This window comes from Carcharodon carcharias, chromosome 2, assembly GCF_017639515.1.
Source record: "Carcharodon carcharias isolate sCarCar2 chromosome 2, sCarCar2.pri, whole genome shotgun sequence".
Classification (NCBI taxonomy): Eukaryota; Metazoa; Chordata; class Chondrichthyes; order Lamniformes; family Lamnidae; genus Carcharodon; species Carcharodon carcharias.
Genome location: NC_054468.1, coordinates 226,634,241 through 226,654,641, shown reverse-complemented (window position 1 = coordinate 226,654,641; position 20,401 = coordinate 226,634,241). Strand labels below are relative to the sequence as shown.

Here is a 20,401-nt window from a genome sequence, read left to right as displayed (position 1 = left end):
CTTTAAATAATATTTATGAGTTTTATAAAATAGGGGATTGGGCTGTCTCCTAGTTTATTCGTTCTATATTTTATTCACAGAATGGTGTCTTTCCTCAATAAATCTATTGCACGTTTACTTTTGTGTGTTTGTGGCCAGAGAGAGTGACAATGGGAGGTGGGATTCAAGAGTCTTCCAGCCAAGTCCAGACGGAGTTTTATCCACCTATCAGCCAGGGAGAACAGGAAGAAAGGAGAAGTCGAGAAAGAGAAAGAAAAGAGGAAGGAAAGTGCAAAGATTTAGTAAGTAGGAAATCTCAACATTTATCTCCCACGTTCATTTCCATTATACCTTTTAGACCTCCACTGGATTTTGAACAGAGAATGCCAGGGTTTCCAACGGGCAAGAGCCCAGTGTTTATATTCTAGAGAAGCTGGTGACATTTGCACTGGGGAAATTAGAAGGTCTGCTCATCATGTTAGCTAAAAAAAAACTTATGGCAAATATACAAGACTTGAGTCTTTTAAATATTTAGCACAGAGCAAGGGATAAAACGTGACTGAAATCTTACCGATCGTCCTTGCACAGACGTCTCGCTGCAATTGCCTGAAATACAGCCTCATCTGCTTCCGAACAGTTCTCAGGAGCTCCTCCTGTACCTGTGCCATCCTGCTCCATTCCTGCAGCTTCTCCTCGTTGAAGTATATGGCTGGGGGTGCTGGATCCTTAGCATTCCACAGCCACTCACTGAGGACTAACAGCCAACAGAGCAAACACTCAGGTTCACTCCAAGAGGAACTCGAGGATTATTAACACATGTGAAGTCGTGCACTTAAAGTGTGCTCGCATATCCTGACTTGCACCAAGTTCCGTTCCCCCATCACCCCCCCCGATCTCTCTGACCTACGCTTGTGCTCGACCCTCGATTGCCTCTCTTTTAAAAGCCTCATCTTTTTTTTCAAATCCCTCCACATCATTGTCCTCCCCTAAGTCTGGAATCTCCTCCATCCCCACAACCCTCCCAGATATCCGTGCTCCTCTGACTCTGGTCTCACGGGTACCCCCAATTTTAACCGCTTCACCATTGGCGGCTGTGCCTTCAGCTGCCTGGGCCCCACATTTTGGAATTCCCTCCCTAAACCTCCCCAATTCTCCACCTCTTTGAAGATTATCTTTAAAACCTCCCTCGCCAACCAAGCTTTCAAATACCCGGCCTGGTATCTCTTTATGTGGCTTGGTGTTTGATAATGCTCCTGTGAAGCGCCTTGGGATATTTTACCACATTAAAGGTGCTATATAAATACAGATTGTTGCTGATACTGTTTTCATGGTGAAGGATCAAAGCTGAAGGGCCGGGGTCCACAAGGTGCGGACAGACTGTGGGAACACGTGGACCCTGTAACGTCAAATGGACTTTTCAACACAACTGTTCTCTTTGCCATGCCAGAAAGGGGAAAAAGAGACTACACCCATTGAGTGAAAGGGAGGCCTAAGGTAAGGTAGGGAGTGAAAAGCACAATCCCAGCTTGACAGCTGCTGGAGGTGACGCTGTATTTGGCGGCACTGAGATGTTTACACTCCTATTCAGCATTGCAGCATGACTGGAAAGCAGTGGAGGCAAGCTGGAGGTCCACCTGAGCAGGACTGTCACTCACCATGTGAGCCCTCCACTGCTTGTTAGCTGAAAATGTCCTGACAGTGAATGTCACAGCTCTTCCCTTTTATTTTTAATTTGCAGGATGCAGGAGTCACTGGCCGGGCCACCATTTATTGCCCATCCCTAATTGCCCTTGGGAAGGTGGTGGTGAGCTGCCTTCTTGAGCCGCTGCAGTCCATGTGGTGTAGGTACACCCACAGTGCTGTTAGGGAGGGAGTTCCAGGATTTTGACCCAGCGACAGTGAAGGAACGGCCGATATATTTCCAAGTCAGGATGGTGAATGACTTGGAGGGGAACTTCCAGTTGGTGGTGTTTCCATCTATGTAGGTGGTAGAGGTCACGGGTTTGGAAGGTGCTGTTGAAGCAGCTTCGGTGAGTTGCTGCAGTGCATCTTGTAGATGGCACACACACTGCTGCCACTGTGCGTCGGTGGTGGAGGGAGGGAATGTCTAAGATGGTGAATGGAAAGCAGGCCAAGCAGATGCATATGGTTCTATGCTGACCTGGTCCCCACAAAATTCTTTCCCTAGGCTTGGCGCCAGTTAATGTGACATGACGCTTACAGTTGTGGCTAATGGCACTTTGGCACCAAAGCTTTAGTCATCCAGATGTGCCTTCTCTCTTCCTGTACCACTGAATACAGGATGTATTGTGAGCGGATGCTTCGACAGAACCTTCCAGCAGAAAAAGTTCTTCACACACCCACAGGGCTGGTGATGCAGCCCCCATGTGTCCCAGGTGATGCCACAGGTCTAGGGTGTAAACTTGTTCCTGCAGCTGCAGGTGTGAGGGTCCTAACAGCTTCGATATACGGTAATCTGCCTAGTGTCCCTCTGACGCTCTTCCACTTCCTGTAAGTCAAGTTAGGGAATGCCCATTGCTGCTAACAATGGATCCGTCAGGAATAGAGGAAGCAAAAAGTTAACCACCGCAGAATCGAAGTGGGCTTGTCAACGCTCAGAAAGATACTGCTGCCCCCTTCAAATTGCCATGTAAATCCTGGAACCAACCATTAGACATGGGTGTGAATACCATGGAACAGCCTGGATGCATGAACATTAGGGCCAGGATTTTATGGCCCCACCACAGCATGTCCCCCCCACCGCTGCCCCCCCCCCGGCAAATCCCCACTCAGTTCAGCGGGACTGCAATATCCCGCCAGGTGTGAGGGGCCGTAAAATCCTGGCCTAGGAGTTGGAGTTGTTTTCAGCCTAATTTGAGTAAAAGATTCTGCCTACCATACAGTTGCACAATGTGGTGTGTGAATTTCAGTGTCGGTGAGATGCCAGGTGTGTAGGCCGTATGTCTACCAGAACCCGAGACTAGGACCTGAGGGCACAGCCTCAGAGTAAAGGGAAGACCTTTTAGAACAGAAATGAGGAGAAACTTCTTTAGTCAGAAAGTGGTGAATCTATGGAATTCATTGCCACAGAAGGCTGTGGAGGCCAGGTCATTGAGTGTATTTAAGACCGAGATAGATAGGGTCTTGATTGGTAAGGGGATCAAAGGTTACGGGGAGAAGGAAGGAAAATGGGGTTGAGAAACTTATCAGCCATGATTGAATGGCAGAGCAGACTCGTTGGGCCGATTGGCCTAATTTCTGCTCCTATGTCTTATGGTCTTACGGTCCCAGCGATCGATTGATTGAATCAAACAGTATGTTCCTTCAGCTGTTAATAATCGGCAGAGTACAGACCATACTCAAAGGCCTGGGCTTGCAAGGCCCAGAACAAAACTGTGAGATGTGAATCAATGACTGGACAGCCCTCACTGAACAATCCTGAGTGCGCTAATAGCTACACTAAGAGCCAATTTAAGATCATCAGCTCATTTACGCTTGCTAGAAGTGTCATATGCATGCACCTGTTCTCCACAAACAAAAGGAATACTTTTTTGAATTACCCAAGAGCTTGGGAGCCTATAGTTCCCTTGTTGCTTTCCCCATGGCAACGCGTTGGCCAATCAGAGTCGACTTGTCGACCAACTGGCTGTTTGAGGTGAGTGTTTCACACCCACAGCCACCCACCTCCAACAGGAGGAAATGTTAAGTGTGCGCAACGCAGGTGGGGAATCAGCTTAGCGGAGCCCCATCCATGTTTCAGCCTCAGGATCCAGGCTGACTATTGAGTGCCGAGATTGAGCTCCCACCATTGTAGAGTTTACCACTGGTTAGCGCAGGTGACTTTGCCCGGAATCCGTCAGACAGGAACTTCAAGGCATGGTGGTTTCATCCAACGCATTGCAGAAAAGACAAGATGGAACCTGCACAGATTTATACCACAGGCTGGGGGTGCTGGGGGGAGAGTGGGAGGAGTAGGCAGAGAAGGGGGCGGGGCATGAGAGCGGACCCTCGTCAGTGAAGCGCAATACGTTCTATAAAATTGATCGGTTGAGCAGCCTGTCCAGGTTGAGATGCTGCAATTTGGGCACCAAATGCAGCAACATGTGCTTTGCAAGGGTATAACGGAGACACAAAATACTCACTGTGCTGGTACGATCCCGTCACTACCCCAGTCGGTGAGCTGTAATACACAGCAGTCAGTGTAGAGAGCTGAGAAAGGAGCTCCATTCCTGCCTCTGGCCACAGACAAAGATGAGTTACATTTAGAAGTAAACTGTTTGGGGCCTTTAAGAACAGGGGATGCCCTTAGGCCCAACAAGCCTCTCTCTCTCCCTCTCGGGTAGATACAAATCCTACTTCCCCACCTGTTTACCATTCTCCTTAATGTTTTTTCTCGCTTCTGAAATGCATCCCATCTAGCTTTGTAAAAATATATTGGCCACATGTGGAGAACTGGAAATCCAGATGTTCATCAGTTCCTTTTAATTCTTTCATGGGATTTGGGCTTCGCTGGCTGGGCCAGCATTTATTGCCCATCCCTACTTGCCCTTGAGAAGGTGGTGATGAGCTGCCTTCTTGAACCGCTGCAGTCCATGTGGTGTAGGCACACCCACAGTGCTGTTAGGGAGGGAGTTCCAGGATTTTGACCCAGTGACAGTGAAAGAACGGTGATATATTTCCAAGTCAGGATGGTAAATGACTTGGAGGGGAACTTCCAGGTGGATCCCAGTCCAAAGTTGGACAAGGCTAAAATAGACCTAAAAACTAGGAAAAATTCAGCAGTGCGTCTCTGACTGAGAAACTATGTACTCGGTGAGAGTGAAAGCCATAGAAAGAAACTTGTATAACAATCTCCTGGCCCAGAGCAGTCAGTACTGGTTCTGACCCGATGACTGCAGAAATGGTTTTGAATCTATCCATCTTAATCTATCGAAGATTAGAAACTAACCTGATCCAGCCAATGGGACAAAGATATCGATGTGACCCCCATCTTCTTGCGGCAGGACATAGCCACTCAGATTCTCCCAGAATCTTCTTATCTTGGCATCCTGAAGATTCTTTGAGCTGATTTTACAGCCTAGATCCAGGGGATAAAACGGAGAGAGATTAGGGAGACAATCTACTCCTGCGGGTAACGTTACTGCAAAACTTCCCACAGTCCTGGAGAGTCGGCAATCCCCTGGCCTGCCTGCCCTGCCGAGTTAACTCTCAGTGGAGGCCTCCTCTCCCTGTACTCAATGATGGCCAGGTCTCCAGGCGACCAACAAAGGCCAGAGGCCTCCACCTGCCTGGGAAGTTCACCAGTGGAAGGCAGCCTCATGAGGGTCATAGTGGCTGGACACTGTCTGTTTTAACAGGCCTTCACAAGAACCTAAAAAATAGAAACAGGAGGAGACCACTCAGCCCCTCAGAGCCTGCTCCACCATTTTTGGCTGATCTGATTGTGGTCTTAACTCTACTTTCCTGCCTATACCCCATAACTCTTCCGTCCTTTGTCAATCAAAATTCTGTCTTGTTCAGCCTTGAACATATTCAATGACCCAGTCTCCACTGCTGTCTGTGGGAAAGAACTCCAAAGATTAACGACCCTCTGAGAGAAGAAATTCCTCCTCATCTCCATTATGAACGGAAGATCCCTTACTTTAAATTGTGCCCCCTAGATCCAGATTCCCCACAAGGGGAAACATTCTCAGCATCGAACCTGTCAAGCCCCCTCAGGATTTTATATATTTCAATAAGATCACCTCTCGTTCTTCTAAACTCCAATGAGCATTGGCCCAACTGCTTGATCTTTCCTCCTGAGACAATCCCTTCCTACCGGGCATTGGCCTAGTGAACCTTCTGTGAACTGCCTCCAGTACAAGTATGTCCCTCCTCAACCTTCTGTTTCTGGATGACAGCATTGTCCTGAGCCACTGCTCGTTCAGCCAATTAGTGTTTAATCACCCAAGGTGCCCATTTCCACTTGCCTTGGACCATGTTGATCTCAGTTGGGTCTCCCTCAGCGACGATTCCAATGCTCCTCGCTCCCCGGCCTCTCAGCACCTTTTCCACACGGCGCAGGAGACTGTCCAGTGTTGTCCCGCTGTGATCATACACCACGGACATCACGCCAACTTTCACACAATCCACAACCATCTGTGGGTGGAACAGGCTCAAATCTCATACACACAACAACAGCTCCCCCCCGCCCCTCCCCGAATTGCATCATGCGTGTTCCAGCATTGGTGGGGTCCGGAGGGGGTGGAAGGAGTGGGCAGTACTTAGGGTGCTCAAACCCCCCTCACCCCCAATTGTTTTTAGTGGGTCTTCCATCCTCTGAGTCAGAAGTTTGTGGGATCAAACCCCAATCCAGGACCTTGAGCCCATAATCCAGGCTGAAACTCTAGTGCAGTACTGAGGGAGCACTGAACTGTCAGAGGAGCCGTCGTTCAGTTAAATCGAGGTCCTGTCTGCCCTCTGAGGTGAATGTAAAAGATTCCAAGGCAGCATTTCAAAGAAGAGCCTTTATAAAGCTCTGGTTAGGCCACAACTAGAGTATTGTGTTCCGTTCTGGTCACCACACTTTAGGAAGGATGTGAGGGTCCTTGAGGGGGTGCAGAGGAGATTTACCAGAGTGGTTCCAGGGATAAGGGGATTTTAGCTACAAGGTTAGGTTGGAGAAACTGGGGTCGGTCTCCTTGAAGAAAGGAGATTTGAATAGCGATGTACCAGATTATGACAGGCTTAAATAAGGTTGGCAAAGGGAGGCTGTTCCCAAGGACTGGAGGACACACATTTAAGATTTTGGACAAGAGATGCAGGGTGGGCGGGGATATGAGGAAAAGCTTTTTTTGCACAGCAAGTGGTAACAAGCTGGAACTCGCTGTGTACGAGGTTGGTGGAAGTGGAGACGATGAATGAGTTTAAAAGGAAGTTGGATGGGGCACTTGAGGGAAATAAACTTGCAGGGCTACAGGGATAGACCAGGGGAATGGGGCTGATCGGACTGCTCTACAGAGAGCCGGCATGGATTCAATGGGCTGAATGTTCTCTTGTGCCATAATGACTATGACTCCAAGAGTAGGAGAGTTCTCCCCAATGTCCTGGCCAATATTTGTCACCCAAACAACATTGCTCTTTGTGGGAGCTTGCTGTGCACAAATTGCTCTTTGCAAATCCTACATAACAACAGTGGCTACACACCATAAATACTCATTGGCTGTAAAATGCTTTGGGACATCCTGAGGTTGAGGAAGGTGCGTTATAAACACCTGCATTTGAAATGCTTTCACTTTCCTGATCCCTCAGCTCTTAGGGGGTTGTCTGAGCTCCTGACTCTCACCCACCTGCGCGTTATCCAAATCCCTAATCCAGGCCTCAGGAACAATTATCACCACATTCAATTCCCAATTGCCGGATCCTCCTATCTCCATTCACCCACAAACCTCACCCCACCCCCCCCCACCTCACCCCCCTCACCGCTTCCAGAATTTCCCCGATTGGGGCAAAACTGTACCCTTTACCTCCCAGGCTGGAATCCTGGATGATATGAGGACAACCTGCGGTTGGTCCGAGCTGTTATTCACTGATCGAGCGGCTTCGCTGTGAGGTAATACAGGATAGGACCCACCTCCAGCCAAGTTCTTCCTGCAAATAAATCGAGAAAGACTCAATTGTCTTCTGCCCCCTGACCCCCAACCCCACCCCACACTATTTCCTCTGGTTGGGTGGGGGGTGGTGGAGTCCAGAACAAGGAGGCAGAACTTAAAGTTAGAGTCAGGGGTGATGTCAGAAAGCATTGTTTCAGGCAAGGCCAGGGGCAGTGTGGGGTGGAAATCTGGAACTCTCTCCCCACCCTCCAGAAAGCTGTTGAGTCTGGGGGTGGGGGATGTGGGGACCAGTTGGTCAAAACTGAGATCCACAGAATTTTGATAGCTAAGGGTATGAAGAGATACAAACTGGGGAGGCTTAAATGGAGTTAAGATTCAGATCAGCCATGATCTAATTAAACGGTAGATCCAAGCTTGAGGGGCTGAATGGCCTCCTCCTGTTCCCATGAAATCAGATATTTCGACAGAGGTGGGTAATGGAATCTGGGAGTTGGGGATGGTATAACTCAGTACTGCCTCAAGGTGAGGCTTTGGCCTTGGACAGTTTATCTGACCATTGAAGATCAAAAAGCAATTAAATTAAATTAAGTAAACAACTCGGATAAAAAAAAAATCAACCAATCAGGTAATCAAAAGAGCTTTGGTGCACGGTAATACTTTGTGATTCCAAATTCATACATTTTCCTTAACTTTTCCATTCTTGTCCTTTATAAATAGAAGCACAGAGCGTACAAGCAAGGAAGTTTTAATGAACCTTTATATAAAAAAACACTGGTTCCTCCTCAACTGGAATATTGTGTCCAGTTCTGTGAAGTATGTGAAGGCTTTAGAGAGGGTGCAGCAAAGATTCACGAGAATGGTTCCAGAGTTGAGAGGCTTTGGTTGTGAGGATAGATTGGAGAAACCGGGGCTGTTCTCCTTGGAGAAGTGAAGGTTGGGAGGAGACTTGATAGAGGTTTTCAAAATCGTGAGGGATCTTGGTAGGGGAGGGTAGAGAGAAACTGTTCCCTCTGGTAGAGGAGTTGAGAATCAGAGATTTAAGGTGATTGGCATCTGAACCAAAAGCCACATGACAAAAAAACTTTTCCATGCACTGAGTGTTTAGGGTCTGGAACGCACTGCCTGAGAGCGGGGATGGAGGTGGGTTCAATCACGGCTTTCAAAAGGGAATTGGATAATTATCTGAAGTGAAAATAATTACAGACTGGAGGGAAAAGACAGGAGAGTGGGATTAGAGGGGTTGCTCTTGTAGAGAGCTGACATGGGTGTGACAGGCTAAAAGGCCTCCTGTACTATAACCATTCTATGATTCTGCTTTTCCATTTGAACTTACATGCGAACATACAAATTACATGCCAACATACAAAGGAGTAGGCCATTCAGCCCCTCGAGCCTGCTCCGCCATTCAATAAGATCATGGGTCTGATCTGATTGTGGCCTCAACTCCATATTCCGCCTACCCCCAATAACCTTTGACTCCCTTGTTAGTCCAGAGTCCAAATAACTCAGCCTTAAACATATTCATTGACCCAGCCCCCAGTGCTCTTGGGGGAAGAGACTTCCACAGGCACACAAATCTCTGAGAGAAAAAATTTCTCCTCGTGTCATTTTAAATGGCAGACCCCTTATTTTTAAGCTATGTGCCCTTGTTCTAGACTCTTCCATAAGGGGACACATCTTCTCAGCATCCACCCTGATAGGTCCCCTCAGGATCTTATATGTTTCAATAAGATCACCTCTCAATCTTCTAAACTGCAATGGATACAGGCCCAACCTGTCCAACCTTTCCTCATAAGATAATTCCCTCATCCCAGACTTCAGTTCAGTGAATCTTCTCTGAACTGCTTCTAACTCATTCATATCCTTTCTTTAACAAGGAGACCAAATCTGTAAACAGCTCTCTAGATGTGGTCTCACCAACTGCAGCAAAACATCCCTACTTTTATATTCCATTCCCCTCACAATAAACACCAATATTCCATTTGCCTTCCTAATCACTCGCTGTATCTGCAAACCAACTTCTTGTGGCCACATTTTACTCCCATCTGCCAAATTTTTGCCCATCCACTTGACCTATCTATGTCCCTTTGTAGCCTCCTTAAGTCCTCTTCACAATCCTACCTAACTTAGGTTCCTGGGTGTGTTTACCCTCCGACCTCAGAGGATATTATTACCTCTTTACCTGCGATGTTGTCACTCGGACGCGGGAACACACACACACGCACACACACACACACACACACACACACACACACCCTGACGGCCTACGTCAATAGCAGCCAGCCTCTTGATAGTGCGCAACACAGCCAACATGGTTCCAGAGAAATACAACTAACCCAGTCAATCTGCTCAGTGCTCCTTTACTGACCTGGTATGCAGCGATCCGAGTGATCGCAGGACACGCTGTTTCTCCAGTGCTGGCGTCCACACAGCCGAGGATTTGATCTCTTCCCTCAGGAGCTGGGAAAGGGTCACATTTATGTGGAGCTTTTTATCCTGGAGTAAAACAACAGAGGAGTTCAACAATGGCACATGTGTAGACCATGAACGTATTGCTTACTGCACCACCCAAACCCTAGATGAACTGTGGAATGCCTCTTTAAGAGGAGTCCCACTTTACTTGGTGTTACCGTGAGCTGCAGTAATGTGGTGCTCAGTCGAGGGTCCTCCAGGCTTGTCTGGGACCTGCTGATGTGATGTCTTGTATCACACCGAGGAGAATTCCATCTCCCACTCAACCAAGGGGGTCGTGTCCTCAGAGATTCCTCTGAAAGATTAACAGGTGAGAAGCAGAGCGTCATAAAGTGCTGTAAAGTGCATTTGGATGTACGAGAGCGACCCAAGACACTGCACAGAAGCATTATCAAACTGAAGTTTGACAAATAGTCACTTGAGTATTGATGAAAAAAGTGACATGCTGTCAAAGCTTTTCACCTTGCACTCATCAGGATAGATGCAAGAATACCAAATTTCACAGTGAGCAACAATTTATACTGCATGAGAAAAGATTGCTGATTGGTTGGCGAATCAACTCTGGTTAAGGCATAGCGATGGAGAATGCACCAGAGAGCTATTGTCCCCCAGGCTTTTGTTTAATGCAAAAAAGGAACAATGCTTGGACATGTTTCTTTTGCCTGCAGAAGACAGGTCCCTGAGTATGAATATATGTAGCTTGTAGCAAGTGTAAATGAGCCACAGAAATCTGACAACAAGCCACATAAGGAGCTATTAGGGTAGGTAATCAAAAGCTTAGTCAGAGAGGTCGGTCTTAAGGTGCATCTTAAAGGAGGAGAGAGAGAAGTGGAGAGGCTTAGGGAGGGAAATCCAGAGCTTATGACCCAGTGAGCTAAAGTAAGTGAGGATTCACAAGAGGCCAGAATTGGAGAAATACAGATTTCTTGGAGGCTGGAACTTATATATAACATAGTCTCTCTGAATAATACCTCAACATCATGAGGCAACTGCGACAGTTTGAAATAAAGCATGGAGTATATTTTGCAATTGATGGATATATCTATTCTGTGGGTACTAACCTGTTTAGCTGCTACATTACAAATACACAGAGAACATGTGTCAATGTCACCCACGGCTGAGTGAGAGCCCCGGGAGGTATTGCAGTCAAGTTGGAAGGTGCCTCCACCTAACCAGCAGGAGAACGCTGCTTCTTACCTGTCCCTTAGCCCAGGCTGGAGACATTGAGGCCGGTTCCAGCTTCCTTCTCTTCTGCCCTGAGATCACAGGTTTAACTCCTCTCTCTCTCTGTGGAACTTTCCGGAGAGAAATTAACCCAGGAGCGGATAAGTAAAATCTGTCAGAGCTCCGGCCGCTAGTTGCTACTCACTGAACCCTTGCTGGAAACCCATGTGTTTAGTATCAGCTGAGGGAGGAGACAGCATTGTCTAGCAGTGGGTCAAACAGCTTGGTAGCACACGTGGGTCTAATTCTGGCTTTGGACCATACTGTAAAGTTAAGATTATTGGATCAGCTGCCTGTTGGACAGCTCTCTCCAATTTTGTTTCCACAGTTTGTGATAAGTAAAGACCTGTGGAAGAAAATAGGGGTCTTTGAAACATGGCTGCTAAGATGTATGTTTAAAAATCCATACACAGACCACAAGATAAATGAAGAGGTGCCTGAAATTGCAAGAGCTAAAAAAACAAACTCTAAAAGTGACATCCAGAAAAGAAGATGTCAGTATTTTAGCCATTTACTCAAAGCCGTAAATCTACAGCGACCTCTCCTAGAGGGCAATGTGGAGGGCAGCAGAAAGAGGGGTCAACCTAGGCTTAGTTGGATGACAGAAGTCACAGGGTGGTTGCAGGCGAGCTACTGTGGGTGTGTGGGGATGGTGCAAGACAGACCAGCGTGGCAAACCGTGATAGCAGATCTCCTGGCAGGAGTGGCTCCAAGCAACAGCAGTTTACTCCTGGGGGAGATGCATAGCAAGCGACCAATCCAATTTGGCAGATTTGACCCTATTGGCCTCCTCACTGTCTCAGCTCAAACGCGGAGGAGGTCACTAGAGTGAGGTAGGGGAGGAAGCAAAACTCCATCATGACTCAGCCTCGCATGGAGGGGAGGGGAGAAGTCAGAGGCACCAGCTGAGGGGGCAAGTTCACAAGATATCTCAGTTGTACTCACTCTTCTGTCGGGCCAGTCTGTCCTGGATTAGTCTCCTTAGAAACTTTTCATTCCACCTCTCCTCTGTGATCTCTTTGGGTTCTTCAAGGACTCCATAGATTTTGGCTGTCTCCAAGGGTGTGAGGTAGTCCAGACTACAGGCACACGCCACATAATGGCGTTTCCATGCACCATATTCATGGTCTGGGGGTGTGTAGGGCAGGAACCAGCCTTGCTTCACACACTTGGGCATCCACAGGCAGTCCTGCCAAAACACAATGAGATGTTCACATGTAATGATGATTCCATGGCTCATTGGAGTTTAGAAGAATGAGAGATGATATTGAAACATATAAGATTCTGAGGGGGGCGTGGGGGAAGGTTTGACAGGGTCAGTGCTGAGAGGATGTTTCCCCTTGATGGGGAGTCCAGAACTAGGAGACACAGTTTAAACATAAAGGGTCCCCCCGTTTAAGACGGAGATGAGAAGAATCTTTTTCTCTCAGGAGGTTGTTAACCTTTGGAATTCTCTTCCCCAGAGAGCAGTGGATCTATTCAAGGCTGAGTTAGGCAGATTTTTCATTGACAGGGGGAGTCAAGGGTTATGGGGGGTAGGCAGGAAAGTGGAATTAAAGCCTCAATCCCATCAGCCAGGATCTTATCGAACGCAGACCAGACACGATGGCTGAATGGTCTATTCCTGTTCCTAATCCTTGTGTTCATTGGCAGCGCAAATCTAACTGGAGATTCTGTGATCCCTCAATGCCGAGGGAGGGGACAGGGTCAATGGACGATCATTTGAGGGAATTGGAACCTGTCTTACACCCACATTGTCCTTGACCACCTTCATTCACACTGGGAACACCAACACATCAACTTGCCTTATCGGGGGTAATGCCTTTTCTGAGCTGTCCTTGCTGTGGGTGTAAATCCCTTCAGATTTATAGTTTTATTGGAAATCTTCACAAAACACTGTAATAATCTTAATGTTAATGTACACAGCCCTGATATATTAAACCAAGATGTGTAAACCTTTTCTTCACTCAGGCAATTCAAACAGTTAAAGATGATGGATTATGTGCATTATTGTAATCACAGGATGAGAGAATGAAGGAGAAAGACAGGGAGAGAGGCTGGGGAAGGGAGGGAGAGTGTGAGAGAGCGGGAAGGAAAGAGCGAGAGAGGTTGGAGAAGGGAGGGAGAGTGTGAGAGAATGGGAAAGAAAGAGCGAGAGACGTTGGGGAAGGGAGGGTGTGAGAGAGCGGGAAGGAAAGAGCGAGAGAGGTTGGGGAAGGGAGGGAGAGTGTGAGAGAGTGGGAAAGAAAGAGCGAGAGAGGTTGGGGAAGGGAGGGAGAGTGTGAGTGCGGGAAAGAAAGAGCGAGACAGGTTGGGGAAGGGAGGGTGTGAGATAGTGGGAAGGAAAGAATGAGAGAGGTTGGGGAAGGGAGGGTGTGAGAGAGCGGGAAAGAAAGAGCGAGAGAGGTTGGGGAAGGGATGGAGAGTGTGAGAGAGCGGGAAAGAAAGAGCGAGAGAGGTTGGGGAAGGGAGGGAGAGTGTGAGATAGCGGGAAGGAAAGAGTGAGAGGTTGAGGAAGGGAGGGAGGGTGTGGGAAATAGAGTGGAGAGAGTGAAGGTAAGACTGGGAAAGAAAGAGAGTGAGGCTGATCAGGAGAAAGTGCAGACGCATGGAGGAGAGGTAAAAGTGTTAAGTGTGTGAAATTGAGAGGTGGAGAGTAGGGAGAAAGGGGGAGTTTTAAGCAAGTTAAAGAGCAAGAAATTGAGGGTATCAGATGGATAGATTGTGTGTGAGAGACTGAGAGAGTGCACAAGAAGCAGGGAGAGAAAGAGAGAGAGTCCCTGCATATGAGATACAGAGTATGTTACATCCTATTGATGATATTTCAAGGATCAGACTCTGATTGGAGCTGTAATGCCCGATGTGGTATATGATGTCACTGTACACACAAACGATACAAACCCAATCTCCCCCAGGCCAGAAGCTGCTTCCGCCTCTCCACAAATACAGCCTGAAGAATGTGTGTATGAGTATTCTAGCATGGCTGTCCCTCAGATCTCTCAATCTCTATGTGAGCAGATACCCAGTCCCTGATCAATGCCCCGTTGTGCAGGCACAGCCAAAATTGTTGTCTGCAAATCAAGGGCACAATCCTGGGTACTCCAGATTCAGCAAGACAGGCATCAACTCCAGGAGTCAATACTAACTGCTTGCTCCCCCGAGTTACCAGTAAACTGGTTTATTCTCCAGCCTTCCTCAGAGTATTTCTGCTCTGTTGTACTGAAGCCCTCTGCGTTTGTGATGACAGTTACTGTACAATTAATGTTTATTCACTGTTCGGCTAAAACTTTCAGTTCTTCACACTGAAATCCTTCAACTCGGACTACAGAATTGTACAGCACAGGAGGCCATTCAGCCCATTGTGGCTGTGCTAGCTCTTTGGAAGAGTTCAAAAATTCATACTTTTTGCGGGGGAGGGAGGCGGGCTGATGATTTATCCATGTGACACTTTAATCATACGAATCTACATCATCCATTTTCAAATCAGGGTCAGGAAGAGATTACTTTGAGTGACAATCGACTGTAACTATCTCAAGCATCACTTTGTGGTGAATCTTTGTGAAGTACACTCACAACTTATAATGGAATGATTCCCCAAGCACAGGTAGGCAGCCAGGTGTAGACTAGTTCCACACCTCCTGTGGCCTGTACAACAGATTTACTGCCCCCCTCTCTCTCTCACTGGACATCCTTGGCTGTGGGATGTTGACAAAGACTAGCTTGAAGCCTCTTCCCCACCCTCCCCCCACCCCACCCTGACCCCCCCCACCACCCTTTCTGTGGCACCAAAGAGCTTAGGGGTTGTGCTGTTACTCTGGGACTGCTGGAGTGAGACAATGAGCCAAAGGGTGTCCCCCTCTACTGCCATCTCCAGAACTGTTCGAAGATTCCTATCCCAGAATGAGTCGTCACTCACACATTTCGCGTTATTCAGAGGGTCGAGGGAGTTTGATCGCTATTTGGGATATGGTGACCCTTCACAACAAGCGTCAGTATGGCGGAGCCGATAACTGGAGGGTTGTGGACTGACACTGTGGAATCTCCTCTGTATGAATAACCATTTGCAAATGACCACCTCACCCCGCGCCCCCTCCCCCCACCCCCTGCCAGATTCTGCAGGAGCGCAGACTTTCTGAAAGCGTCACGTGGAAAGGCTGACCTGCTCTGACAGGAACCTCCAGTACCAGCTGACCTGGGATACGGAGCACAGCTCTCTCGGATTCAGGAACGAGAAGATGTAAAGCGACAGGAATCGTGGCAGGATGGTGGTGAAATCCAGTCTAGCGACCGGGACAGTCTCGGTAAACCAGTCCTGGATAAACCTGCGTGGACACAAAGCCCCAATTACCACTCAGTAGGTAACAAGCCATTAATGTAACAACACTAGGAGCAGAAGGAAACTATTCAGCCCCTCAAACCTGCCCTGACGTTTAATTAACCATGACTGATCTGCATCTTAACTCCATTTAGCTGCTTTAATTCCCTATCCCTCACTCCCCCGACCTGTCAATCTCAGTGCTGAAGGCCCCAATTGACCCTCACCATCCAGAGCCTGGGGAATCCCAGATTTCCACTGCCCTTTGTGTGAGGAAGGGTTTCCTGATGTTAACCCTGAGCAGTCTAGCTCTAATTTTAAGATTATGCTCTGGACTCCCCCCACCCACAACACCACCCACCAACCACCCAAAACAAAGGAAATAGTTTCTCTGTATTTATCCCATTGAATCCTTTGATTACTTTAAACTCCTCAATTAGGTCACCCCTCAGTCTGATGGAGGGTGAGTTGGGAGCTGATATTATAGACTATGCTGATCAAATATCTCTCAGGGGACAATGCTTACCTGGACCATGAGGTGAACAGGCCGGAGATTTTACTGATTATCTCTCTTGGTTATTATATAGGCCTTTCCCTCAGTAGATTAAAAGTGACCAGCAAAGTCTCTAGGAGGCCTCGTGGTGCAGTGAGTAATGTCCCTGCCTCTGCTTTGGGTTCAAGTCCCACTCCAGGACTTGATGGTCATGGAAGATGCATTCATAACGTGGCCAAACTGGTTGACTATAAACCAGCCCAATAGGCCCCTGACAGGCAGTGAGAGTAGAAGAGTTTCCTGGTCAGTTGTGCTGGAGGTGGAGTGGGGCCCCTCAAACTATAGCTTCAGGCTGGTGAGCTGTTCCTGGGAGAAGGTGCAGTGGAAACAGATGTAAGCGTTTGCTTCATCTGCCTCTGGATGAGCAACTGACATCCATCGTCTGTGGGAGGACAGATTGGATTGGGCTAAGTGCCCCTTTTGTCTCTCTCGCTCCACGTGTTCTGGTGAGACGCCTGTCCACCTCGGACGAGTCCGGAGAGAAGGAAAAGGAGTTCACTGGGGCCAGCGATAAACCTGTTCGAACGGGACATTTTTTTCCGTCTGCGCTGCCCCTCCGACAACATCTGCCTCAGGGATTCGTGCGAACACGACCAGGAAAATGAAACACACGACGGAAGCAACACATTCAAAGCAAAAATAATTTAAATGACCACCTCTGCAGTGACACCTGGATTACGCTTGAGTTCTCAGCTTTGCCTTAGTATTTTTGTTCACACTTACTTGAGTTGTGATTTACTGCAACGTGTTAGGACACTGCGTAGAAACCGTCTCCTCTGCTTATCAGTCCATAGGTCAAACCAATGACTCACAAGAGTCACCCTCTCATCAAAGAGCTGCAAGAGGAGAATATTCACTGCACACTGTGTTATTGGTAAGACATTTAATTTACAGTGATAAAAACAAAAAAACTGCGGATGCTGGAAATCCAAAACAAAAACAGAATTACCTGGAAAAACTCAGCAGGTCTGGCAGCATCAGCAGAGAAGAAAAGAGTTGACGTTTCGAGTCCTCATGACCCTTCGACAGAACTTGCGTTCCAGTCCAAGAAAGAGTTGAAATATAAGCTGGTTTAAGGTGTGTGTGTGGGGGGCGGAGAGATAGAGAGACAAAGAAGTGGGGGGGGTGGTTGGGGGGGTGTGGTTGTAGGGACAAACAAGCAGTGATAGAAGCAGATCATCAAAAGATGTCAATGACAATAGTACAATAGAACACATAGTTGTTAAAATTAAAGTTGGTGATATTATCTAAACGAATGTGCTAATTAAGAATGGATGGTAGGGCACTCAAGGTATAGCTCTAGTGGGGTTTTTTTTTTATATAATGGAAATAGGTGGGAAAAGGAAAATCTTTATAATTTATTGGAAAAAAAAGGGGAAGGGGGAAACAGAAAGGGGGTGGGGATGGGGGACGGAGCTTACGACCTAAAGTTGTTGAATTCAATATTCAGTCCGGAAGGCTGTAAAGTCCCTAGTCGGAAGATGAGGTGTTGTTCCTCCAGTTTGCGTTGGGCTTCACTGGAACAATGCAGCAAGCCAAGGACAGACATGTGGGCAAGAGAGCAGGGTGGCCGATGTTGCCAGACCTGCTGAGTTTTTCCAGGTAATTCTGTTTTTGTTTTGTGTTTAATTTACAGTATTCAGCATTCAATGGTGTAGTGAGGGTTGGCACCAGTAGAGGGAGCTCACAGCACAGGGGGGTGTAATGAGCAGTCAGACCTACAGGGGGAGCTCTTGTATCAAATACAAATACACAAACTGAGTTGACAGTGGCTTAACCATAAACTAGGGGCACTCTTCAAAAGACTGTAGCCCCCAGCTCCAAGAATCTTTGAGCATGACAACATTTTAGAAACAGCGAAAGATCATTCAACCAAAATGCATAAGGTCACATCAGCAGCCTCTGTTATTGTCAGAGAGAAAGTAACTCACTGCTCCAGACCATCTCTCATTTGTGCTCAAGGTTGAGATGCAGTATTTATATCCTGCCCCTCATTGCTTTCAGTACATACTACAGCTACTATCACATGCCGGCCGGTACAGCAGTGGTAGTTTGCACCCTCTCACTCTCTGTAAACCCGAGCTCCATCAAATCTCCGCTGCCTGTAATCTAACACCCACCTGTTCACCCATCACCTGTGTTCACTGACCTAGAACTTCAAACACATCAAATTTAAAATTCATATTCTTGCACTCAACTACCCTCATCATCTCACTCCTACGTCTCCCATCCCTTCACCTGTCCTACAACCACCCAAGCTCCTCAAACTCTAACCTTCTGTGGGACCTCGCTCTAACATCTCACCTGAAAGACAATACTTGAAACAGTGCAGCACTCCCTCAGTACTGACCCTCCGATAGAGTGCAGCTCTCCCTCAGTACTGACCCTCTGACTGTGCAGCACTCCCTCAGTACTGACCCTCCGACAGTGCAGCACTCCCTCAGTACTGACCCTCCGTCAGTGCAGCACTCCCTCAGTACTGACCCTCCGATAGAGTGCAGCACTCCCTCAGTACTGACCCTCCATCAGTGCAGCACTCCCTCAGTACTGACCCTCTGATAGAGTGCAGCACTCCCTCAGTACTGACCCTCCGACAGTGCAGCACTCCCTCTGTACTGCTGCTCTGACGGTGCAGTGCTCCCTCAGTTCTGACCCTCCATCAGTGCAGTGCTCCCTCAGTACTGACCCTCCATCAGTGCAGTGCTCCCTCAGTACTGACCCTCTGACCATGCAGTGCTCCCTCAGTACTGACCCTCCGACAGTGTGTAGCACTCCCTCAGTATTGACCCTCTGACAGTGTGTAGCACTCCCTCAGTACTGACCCTCCATCAGTGCAGTTCTCCCTCAGTGCTGACCCTCTGACCATGCAGTGCTCCCTCAGTACTGACCCTCCGACAGTGTGTAGCACTCCCTTAGTACTGACCCTCTGACAGTATGTAGCACTCCCTCAGTACTGTACAGGCATGTCAGAAAATTCAACTAAACTGAAAGACCAACCTGCAACAAGGCTCAAGAAAGAGTCGGTTTGAAAACAGGAAGAATCTAATCAAAAGCCAGAACATGACAAGCAGATCTGAGGAGATTTGAAATTGGAGGGAAAAATATAAAATCAAAGGAGACAATTTATTTGTTGATGTTGTAAAAACAGATTCATTAATAAACCAAAGGCAGCATGACAACATGTGACCGAATCGATAATTCACCTGCTGGTTTGCTTTCCTGTGTATCACTGGTGTCCATGTGCTGAGTCTGGTTTGCTGGCTAATCCCGGCCGGGTCCAAGCTGGAGCCTCTCCCGAGAGCTTGCGATTGGCTGTGGTGCGGACCCATAGACTCCGTCTCCCACCTTCTGATGCCATGCAGGGAGGTCCTCAAGCTGGTGAGCATTGTTGTCATGGGACTGGGCACTTTCTGTGATGCCAGCTTCTGTCGCAAACCTCTCACCCCCACAGCCCGCTCAGTGTCCGGGGACTTACAGCCTGTGAGAAATACATCGTCAATACATTCAGGAAAGGAGACTAACAGCAAAGTAAAAATATCCCCAGGGGCCACAAGCCTTTTGCTGTTGCTGTCTGATTCCTCCTCCTCTGCTATAGGCGCTGGTTCAAGCTGGTCAAGAATATCAGACAGACTGAGCTACCACCCTCAAGATAATAAGAGAAAGAAAGATATCTACCACCTTGAAGGACAAGGGCAGCAGACACATGGGAATACCACCGTGCCCAGCTTGACTCTCAGAGGATTGGGAGCTGTAGGTCTTTACTGGGTGGATGGGCTAATGTGGGTCATAATTACCCTCATCCAGGAGCAGGATCAATACCTTCCAAATTCCCCTCCAAGCCACTCACCATTCTGACCTGGAAATATATCACAGTTCCTTCACTGTCGCTGGGTCAAAATCCTGGAATTCCCTCCCTAACAGCACTGTGGGTGTACCTGCACCACATGGACTGCAGCGGCTCAAGAAGGCAGCTCACCACCACCTTCTCAAGGGCAATTAGGGATGGGCAATAAATGCTGGCCCAGCCAGCGAAGCCCACATCCCACAAGTGAGGAAAAAGAATTGAGTTGTTTAAGATGATCAAAGGAGTTGGCGGAGAGAAACTATTCCTTCTCTCGAGGTTGGGGGATGGGGACCGGGGAGGGTGGAGTCCAGAACAAAGAGGCATGGCCTCAAAACTAGAGCGAGGCCATTCAGGGGTGATGTCAGGAAGAACTTCTTCACCCGATGGGTAGTGGAAATCCGGAACTTTCTCCCCCAAACGGC

General features: G+C 47.9%; 1 protein-coding gene across 1 annotated transcript in view; it reads right to left on the bottom strand.

Annotated features, from left to right (window-relative positions):
• LOC121288853 (epithelial cell-transforming sequence 2 oncogene-like) overlaps positions 1-20,401 on the bottom strand; it is a 48,638-nt gene that overhangs the window by 20,957 nt on the left and 7,280 nt on the right. The window contains exons 3-13 of the mRNA XM_041207646.1: positions 19,339-19,743; positions 16,859-16,971; positions 15,427-15,589; positions 12,213-12,456; positions 10,202-10,338; positions 9,940-10,067; positions 7,485-7,608; positions 5,949-6,117; positions 4,928-5,056; positions 4,122-4,214; positions 551-733 (exon numbers count right to left, since the gene is read on the bottom strand). Of these exons, the coding sequence (XP_041063580.1) occupies positions 551-733; positions 4,122-4,214; positions 4,928-5,056; positions 5,949-6,117; positions 7,485-7,608; positions 9,940-10,067; positions 10,202-10,338; positions 12,213-12,456; positions 15,427-15,589; positions 16,859-16,971; positions 19,339-19,743 (1,888 nt within the window). The remainder of the gene's footprint in view (positions 1-550; positions 734-4,121; positions 4,215-4,927; positions 5,057-5,948; positions 6,118-7,484; positions 7,609-9,939; positions 10,068-10,201; positions 10,339-12,212; positions 12,457-15,426; positions 15,590-16,858; positions 16,972-19,338; positions 19,744-20,401) is intronic.